The following is an 8359-nucleotide window of genomic DNA, read 5'->3' as shown; positions in this document are numbered from 1 at the left end:
CCTACGCCGCGCGGCCGGGGGCAGGGGGGCGGGCGGGGGCCAGCGGCGGGGCGCCTCCCCGGACGCCCGCGGAAGGAGGGGGGCTGCGGCTCCGCCCGGGGACTCCGCGGGGCTCGGGCGCTCCCGCCGCCCCAGGAGGAGGAAGCCGGGGCCGGGGCCGGGGCCGGGGCCGGGGCCGGGGGGGCCGGGGGGGCCGGGGCGGCCTGGGGCGCGGGGTCCCCGCTGCCTGCCGAGCGCCCACGCCCGCCACACCCACGTGGGCACGCCCCCGCGGCGCACCGCCCCCAGCCCGGCTCCGCCCCCCCCAGCGGCCGCGGCGGCCCGCACCCGAGCCTGCACCCGCGTCTGCACCCGCACCGGAGCCCGCACCCGAGCCTGCACCCGCGCCCGCACCCGCACCCGCCGCGCCCAGGCCCGGCTCCCCGCCTGCGCGTCGCTCTTCCTCGCATCACCCTCGGTGAGTCGGCGGCGCCCTCGGCCCGTCTCCCCGCCTCCCGCCCCCTTTCCCCCCGCGGGGGCTGCGGCCACCCCCCCCCACACCCCGGCAGACCTGAGACTCGCGAGCCACGCGCCCCCTCGCGCGGGCCACATTTTGCTTACGAGGGTGGCACCCCCTCCCTCCTTTCCAGACGGACTCGGGGACCCCCGTGTGTCGCGCTGGGGGAGGCGCGGGTGGCAGGGCCTCTTTGTTAGCGCGACGCCCCCCCCCCCCGCTCGCCCTCCGCCGCCGACGGGAGTGACCCCGCATCCACCCCGCGGCCCCCTCCGCCTCCCGGAGTTCACCCCGACCAGGTGGCGGCGCGCGCCTTTTAGGGGTGCGCGGTCGTGCAATTGTTGGATTTTTTTTTAACTCGTTTCGGAGGGGGGAGCGCGGCGAGGGGGGCGGCGAGAGCGCTCCAGGCTCCCGGCAGCTCCGCCCGCCTCGCTCCCGGCTCCGCAGCTGCTTCCCTCCTCGCCTCCCGACTCCTCTCCGGCCGGGCCGAGCGCGCTCCCCGCCGCGGCGCAGGGATGAAGGTTCTGGGACACAGGATCGAACTGCTGACAGGTACCGCCCGCCCGGCCCGGGGCGCGGCCCTCGCCTCCCGCGGCGTCCCGAGTTGGAGCGGGAGCCCGGCGCGCTGCTCGGGGTTCGGGGCTGCTCGGGTCGAACCAGAGGAAAGGGTGCGGACGCCCGCTGGTGCGAGCCCGGCGCCGGGAGGAGACGTGGGGCTGCGCCCGCCTGGCTCTGCTCCAGTCCGCTCAGAGTCCCCCAGCAGCCCGAGCCCTCCACCCAGTGTGGCCCTGCCGGCACAGGAGCCCGGCCATAGGCCTCTTATTTCCTGCTCCCTGTGACAACTGAGCGCCTCTCCCTTGCAGAAGTTTATTCCTGGGAGTAGAGGCCAAGTGGTGTGGGAAGTGGGAAACCAGATGGGACCCTCAGCCTTGGGATCCCTCTGGAGAAGCAGTGGGACACCCCTGCTGGAGACCGCATCCAGGTTGCTGTGGCTGGAGATCTACAGAGGATCCTTGAGTATGCCCAGAAGTGGAGGCAGGAAACAGAGCAGGGATGGGGGACCTGGCATCTGAAAGGTGGGAAAGCTCCCCCAGCCCTGAGGTCCCAGAGAGGTTCATGAGGAAGGGGCTAGAAAGGGAAACCCCCTGGAGCACCATCATTCCCCACCCACAACCCCACGGCAGGTGGAGGTGCTCAGTGTGCACTGTGTGGATATGTGGAGTCCCGTGCATGTCCTCTGGCACCTGGAAGGCTTTGGTTTCTGACCCCCAGGACCTTAACTGTCTGGTGTGTGAGAACAGAGCACAAGAACCCTGTTACAGGGAAGGGGACAGCATGGTGGGGGTAGACTCAGGAAACAGATTGAAGTCTGAGGGCACTGGAGGGGAGCAGAGAGATTTGAGCATGTAGCAATGTTAGAAGTGGATCCTAAGGAACGCTAGGATTTCCTAAGAGAGGATTTCTATTACTGGAGAGAGAGGTGGCATTCCAGGCTGGGGGCGGGGGGACCCGCTTACACAAGGGCCCTGGGAGTGATGCAAGGGCTGGAGGAATGAGGTCTGCTGAGGTTTTGGTCTGTGAGAGAGCTAACTCACCTGCAGCTCATGAAAGACTCACGGACAAGGGATGGGGGGCTGCTGTGAAGCGGGGGGAAAATCTGGCCAGGTGCTCAGCAGTGCCGCACCTGAGCCCAAGAGCAGCGGGGCTGACCTGCCCTCCAGTCCCTTGCCAGCTTTTCCTTGTAGAGCTCGCTTGAGGCAGGCCAGCCTGAGGCAGGCCAGCCGGCAGGACACTGCACTTGCCAGTGCCCTTGAGGGAAAAGTTTTTACAACCGCTCGGGTGTTTAGAGCCCTACATGGAAGGCAGAACTTCTGGATCCTCCCCTTCTCTTCTTTGGTCCCAGAAGGGCCTGGAGGAAGAATGCTCTTGGGAGGCGGGTCTGGACGCTCCAGTGGGGGCCCAGCTTTACCCTCCTACCTCGTGCAGTGTGATGTGCCTTTGTCTCCTGAGTACAGGGGTCAAGGCCTCTCCTCCCTCATCAGACAGACTTGCCCAATGCTGACAGACTCTCTGACCCCCAGTAGGCTGGAACCTGGAACGGGAGCCCCTTGGGCACTGTCTCCCACCCCCTTGCACTCCTCACCAGGCCCCGGGATTCAGTGTGTCCCTTCAGTCTCTGCCTCGTGCGTGGTCTTTGCAGCCATACTTCCAACTCATTCCTGTCCTACGGACCGGGGTTCAAATCCCCATCCCACTGTTGGCCAGTTGTGTGACTTCAGAAAGCTTGCTTAAGCTCTCAGGCTTCAGTTTTCTTGTCCTAGAGGTGGAACTGTCGACCCCTCCCTCTGAGAGTTGGCCTGAGGCTTACGGAGGTCGCACGGGTGAGGGGCCTGGCCCCGGTGGGCACCTCTGGGCTTCACCTTCCCTCTGGTTCCTTGGTCTTGGCTGGTCCTATAATGGAGAACCTCCCCCCTCCTCTGGCTGGTTGGCCACTAGGAGGTTTGGATCTGTCCCTCTCCCCTGCCCATTGTTCCTGCTCACCTGCACCTGTGAGACGTTGACCCATTTCTCCTGCCCGAAGATTGTGGCGGCACACAGCAACCGCTCCATTATCGTCCACTCGGTCCAGGCTCACATCTCCCACCCATCGCATGTGTCTCCAGGATACCTTCTTAGAGGCCTGTGACTCCCCCCGCCCCATGGCAGCAGTAGGGAGTTGTTTCATTAAACCTGTTTGCTGAATCTGTTTCTCCAGCTGTTCTAGTTCTCGCATTCTCCCCTCTGTTACCACGCCCCCTACCCCGTGAGATCACTTCTTCCTACAGCTGGAGAGAGGTGGAGCCCAGCTTCAGCCCTGAGCCCTGAGTCATCTCGTGTGCAGACTGCCTGGCTTCTGGCCAGCCTTGGAGCTGCTTTGCATTTCTTTTTCCCATCTGTAAAATGGGATCGTCGTGGTACCCACCTGGTTGTGTTTTCTTCCGCAGTTAGCCGTGAGAGCGTGAACGCTGAGTACAGTGTCCGGCTCGTGCTCAGCAAATGGCAGCAGCTGTGGGGCTGATGTCCATGACCCGCTCCTCAGTGTCCTGGGGTCTCTTCTTCCAGGAGGTTTACTTCCTTTTCTGGCTTCTCCACACAATCCAGATCTCCCTGAGATGTGCCTCTGGGGGACTCTGCTGAGACCTCAGCTTCCCATCCTCTCGGACACGTTGGGGCACGGTGTCTGGAGTTGGGCCCTGCTGGTCAGATGTCACAGTTCTGACATCTGCCCCTCACCTGTGGGATTCAGAGGATGTCCATAAATTGTCATGCCCACCCTGAGCATGTCTTTTTGTTGCAGAGAGAATTGGGTGGTCAGGGCCATTCTAGGAAGTCTCATGGGTGACTGATGCATATGGTGGCCAGCATTTTCCAGGCACCCTCAGTGTCTTGAAATGTAGAGAGGGCAGAGATTTGGTGATCAAAAGTTGTAATGTCAGTGTCTTCTCTCTTGTTCTTAGCTCCTCAGAAAAACTCTTAATTTCTCTGAGGCTCGGTCTCCTGATCAGAAAATGGGAATAAGGGCCCTCCATCATTAGCACTGTGAGAAGGAGCCCAGTACACTGCTGTGTCCACACACAGGCTTGCTGTGGTCCTCAGAGGGCAGACTCTTGGTGCCTTTTGTAGCTTTTATTTCTCAGTGTGATGTGGGAAAGTGGGACATTAGTCTACCTCCAAATAGGAAGGTGATGGCTTGTGTGCATTTGTAATTAAAGGATCTGTCTCCAAGGTGGTTTGGAATCCCGAGAGAGAGCTCTCGAATGGCAGATTTGGGGCTCTGGTATGGTCCCTTGGGAGCCTTGATATTGGATGCTGGAAATGTTTTAAAATATCCAAAGTTTAATCACTCAATGTGTGATTAAAAAGCAAAACTTTTGCCCGTTCTGTCTGGAATTATGGTGTCATTTTAATGCATGGAATATGTAGTCCCACACAATTTCATAGACTACCTTTAAATAGCGTTGGATTCTTGGCAGGTGTGTTGACCCACATTTTTACATGTGGGGGTAAATGAAAAGCGCAGATTTATCCAGGAGGCTGAAAATAGGATCCCCAAACCTCATCTCCAGTTCCTCCATTTCAGCAAACCTCACTGCTGGCTGGGGGGGGGCAGGCAGTGATGTGGGTATGGGGGACATGCAGAGGGGTGAGGAGGCCTGAGCTGCAGGAGGGAGAGACAAGCAGGTAGGCCCAGGACCCCAGGTGAAGGTGGGGTATGTGGGGATGTGTACACTGCCCAACCGCGTGTGCGTAGGGTAAACTGGTGCAACTTTTTTGAAGGGCAGGTTGGCAATGATGTTTCAAAAGTTTAAAAATATGTGTGATCTCTGACTCAGCAGTTAAATTTTTAGGAACAAATAAAGATGTGTGCAGAGGTGTTCAAGGATGTTTATCTCATAGTTGTTTATAGAAGATGAAGAAAAAACCCTGGAACAATCTAAATGCCTAACAGCAGAAGAGGTTAAATTAATGCAAGTACCATCATACCAGGAAACCCCAGCAGCTGCAGATTATGCTACCAGAGGTGATTTAGCCACATGAACCAACATTCCCTTATTTATCTAATAATAACAACAGTGATGACAGCTCACATTTGTATGGCATTTGCCATGTGCCAGGCACCATCCTGAGTGCTTTCAATATATTAACTCATCATCCTAACAATCCTACAGGGGATATGCTATTGTTTCCTCCTTTTTGTAAATAAGGTCAGTGAGGCACAGAGAGGTTAAGTAACCTTCCCAAGGTCACACAGATGGTAAGTGGCTAGCTGGAATTTGAACCAGGATATCTGCTCCGGAGTCCAAAAATATGTTTCAAAACCGTGTGTTTTTGTTTTTGTTTTTTGTTTTTCTTTTTGTCTTCAGAAAAATCCTTATTCAGCATATTGATGAGCAGTGAAAAAAGATGAAAGAACATAAGTAAAAATGTTAACGGTGCTTTCCTTTGGCAACTTAGGGATTATATGTGCTTTTTACTTCTTTTTCCTCTTCTGTGTCTCTGACTTTTCCCAGTGAATGTGTGTTACATGAAACTCAAGTTCTATTTTTAAAAACTAAAAATGAACAAACACAGAGGGGAACGCGCTTGTTGCTGGGATTCTGATGAAATCAACCCCATGGGAACTCTGAGGAAGAGCTACAGCCCAGTGCTATGGAGGGGGGTGTCTTCTTGGAAAACTTGAGCGTGGAGCAGTCCTTCAAGGTGGATATTGAAGTGGGCTTTCCCTGAGTGGAGGGAGGAGGAAAGTCACCAGGACACACAAAGGGCTGCAGACCAATGGGGAGGGGGTGCACTAGGCTGAGTAACAAACCCCAAACATACTCAGATCCTAACCTCTAGAACCTGTGAATGTTACTTCAGGCAAGAGACTTTGCAGGTGTGATTAGGTTAAGGCACCTGAGATGGGATCATTGTCCTGGATTAGCTAGATGGGCCCTAAATGCAACCACGTGTATCCTTACAAAGGGGCAGCAGAGGGGGAGTCTAGCAGAGCACAGAAGGAGGAGGCAGATGCCTGCAGGAAGAAGCTTCCCTTGCATGATGCTAGCCTTGAAGAGGACCATGGATCAAGGAACACAGTTCTAGAAGCTGGGCAAGACAGAAAATAGATTCTCCCCTAGAACCAGAGGAAGTGGTCCTGTCAACACATTGATTTCTGCCTGGTGCAGTGGAGTTTGGATTTCTGACTTCCAGAACCATGAGACAACAAATAGGTCTTGTTTGAGGCCACCCAGGTTGTGGTGATTTGTTACAGCGGCCCAGGAACCCAGTTCCGGGGTGTCAGCAGGTGAGATTCGCTGCCTCCGCGGGGGCTGGCAGCACAGACAAGGGGACAGACCATGGGCTTGGGGTCTGGAAAGCTGGTTACCACCAGCCCTGGCCGTGTGACCTCGGACTGAGCCCGTGAGCCCACAGGGGTCAGCTGAGAGAGCACTGTGATGCTGTTTTGTCAGCTTAAGCGTGTCACATAAACATTGACACAAACCTGGTCTCTGCGTGGTGACGGAAGAGCTCTCGTTTGCATTAATCCGCAAGTGGGCTAAACTCCAAACCACGGATGGGATGTACACTCCAGCCAGAACGATCCTAGCTCTTAAGCTCTATAACAAATACCTTTGAGGACCTAAGGGCTTTTTCAGCTCACCTTTCAGGAGAGACATGGCAGGGCAAGTGTGCCTGCTGATACACCTTGTCTTGGGTGTGATGGGGGTACCCAGCCTCCTTGGAGGGGACAGGGGGAATATTTCTGGGATGTCATCTCCCTAGACCGGGGGGTTCCACAGCCAAGTCTGTGGTTTATAGCCAGGACCTTTTTCTGCACTGAGACCATTTCCCGATAGCCTAGTCCAGGGGCCAGGCTTAAGAGTGCCAGAAGTAGCTTTTATTTATTTATTTTTTTAAAGATTTATTTTTATTTATTTATGATAGAGGCAGAGACACAGGCAGAGGGAGAAGTAGGCTCCACACCGGGAGCCCGACGCAGGACTCGATCCCGGGACTCCAGGACCGCGCCCTGGGCCGAAGGCAGGCGCGAAACCGCTGAGCCACCCAGGGATCCCCCAGAAGTAGCTTTTAAGCATCCTTCTCATGTTGGTATTCAGGAGTAGAGATGGCCTGTTGGGGCTCAGGGCCTGGGAGGGGAACAGTGAGGCTGGCCGGTTGTCCGTCGGGTTGCCTGGAGAATCCCGTCCGTCACACCCTGAGCCCTTGCTCCTGCATTTCCTCCTGCCTACGGTGAGAACTCTAAGCCCACTGCTCCAAAGCCCTGACCAGCTCCAGAGTGTTCGTCAGCATACTAGGATAGGGTAGAGGGGACGTATAGTGGACGTATAGTGGAAGTCCCTTGCAATCCCAAGTGGTCATCCAGGAGGGCCGTAGGCCCTAGGATGTTCAGGGTTGGAAACGCCCTGAGCAGCTGGAGTGGACCATGATGTTGCCATTGGAGTGTGGTGGGGAGTCCTGCCTCCAAGCCTGTGAGCCCTCCAGCCCAACGCTGGACCTGGCTAGCCCCGTGTAAGGCTAGATGGATGGGTGGGTGCTGGGCCATGTGGGAGAGAAGATGCTGACATCTTGACTGCAGAAACTGAACACAGAGGGGATTTGGGGGTGTCTGTGCAGCATGGTGGACCCAGGGCACATGGGCCACCAGACTCGCCCACCCCCAACCCCACCACTCCTACTTGTTCAGGTCTTTGAGTTGGTTGGGTTCGAGATTGTGCCTTGAGATGGCGAGGCAGCTGCTGGCTCGTAGACCATCCTCCTCGTCACCTCAGTGAAGAGTCTCTTCCCCAGGGAGGCCAGCAAAGACCTGGTCCTGCCTGGAGCTCACAGGCCTCCCTGTATGTCTCTGAGAGCGGGCCCTCTGTTGTGTCCACCTGGTTCCCACCCTCCAGCCCCCACCACTGCTCTCCCCGCCCTCCAGCCTCACAGCTTTCCCCTCCTCTCCTTTCTCTGGGCTCACTCACCCCTTGGCTGGCCCCATCCAGTCTCATGACTTTGGGCACTGTGCCCAAAGTCCGCAGCCCAGACATTTGCCACTCTACCTGCCCAAGGCTAAGCCTGCCCCTCCCCAGCCTCTTCTTCCCAGCTCTCTTCCTCCAACAGCTTCAAGCAAAACCCAAGTCACCCTTGACTCTTGTCCCCCCCTCATGCCTCATACCTGCTGGCCCACAGCTCCGCCTTCAGGATGCACCCAGAATCTGAACACTTCTCCACTGTAGCTGTCAAGTCTCTTCTGGGTTTTTGCAACTGGTCTCCCTGTTTCCACCTGTTTCCTGTTTCCACCCCCACATCTGGACCACACAGAGCAGGTGGAGGAAGTTTTTC

At 56.8% G+C, this 8359-nt stretch overlaps 1 protein-coding gene across 6 annotated transcripts in view; it reads left to right on the top strand.

The window, feature by feature from the left end:
* The first annotated feature begins 321 nt into the window (after nucleotides 1-321).
* The window catches only part of NDRG4 (NDRG family member 4), a 39692-nt gene continuing 31654 nt past the window's right edge, over nucleotides 322-8359 (top strand). Inside the window, exon 1 of one of the 6 annotated variants that reach the window (XM_035713595.2) lies at nucleotides 322-457. Coding sequence is in view for 4 of the 6 variants with exons in the window: in XM_035713594.2 (XP_035569487.1) it covers nucleotides 1009-1045 (37 nt within the window). In the remaining 2 variants the exon portion in view is untranslated. Of the gene's footprint in view, nucleotides 458-895; nucleotides 1046-8359 lie in introns of those variants that run through there. The other 5 variants (XM_025446953.3, XM_035713594.2, XM_035713597.2 and 2 more) reach the window with 5 other exon arrangements.

The sequence above is a fragment of the Canis lupus genome, chromosome 2 (genome assembly GCF_003254725.2).
Source record: "Canis lupus dingo isolate Sandy chromosome 2, ASM325472v2, whole genome shotgun sequence".
Lineage (NCBI taxonomy): Eukaryota > Metazoa > Chordata > Mammalia > Carnivora > Canidae > Canis > Canis lupus.
Note: the sequence above shows the minus strand (reverse complement) of the source record. Positions and strands in the feature narration are given on the sequence as shown.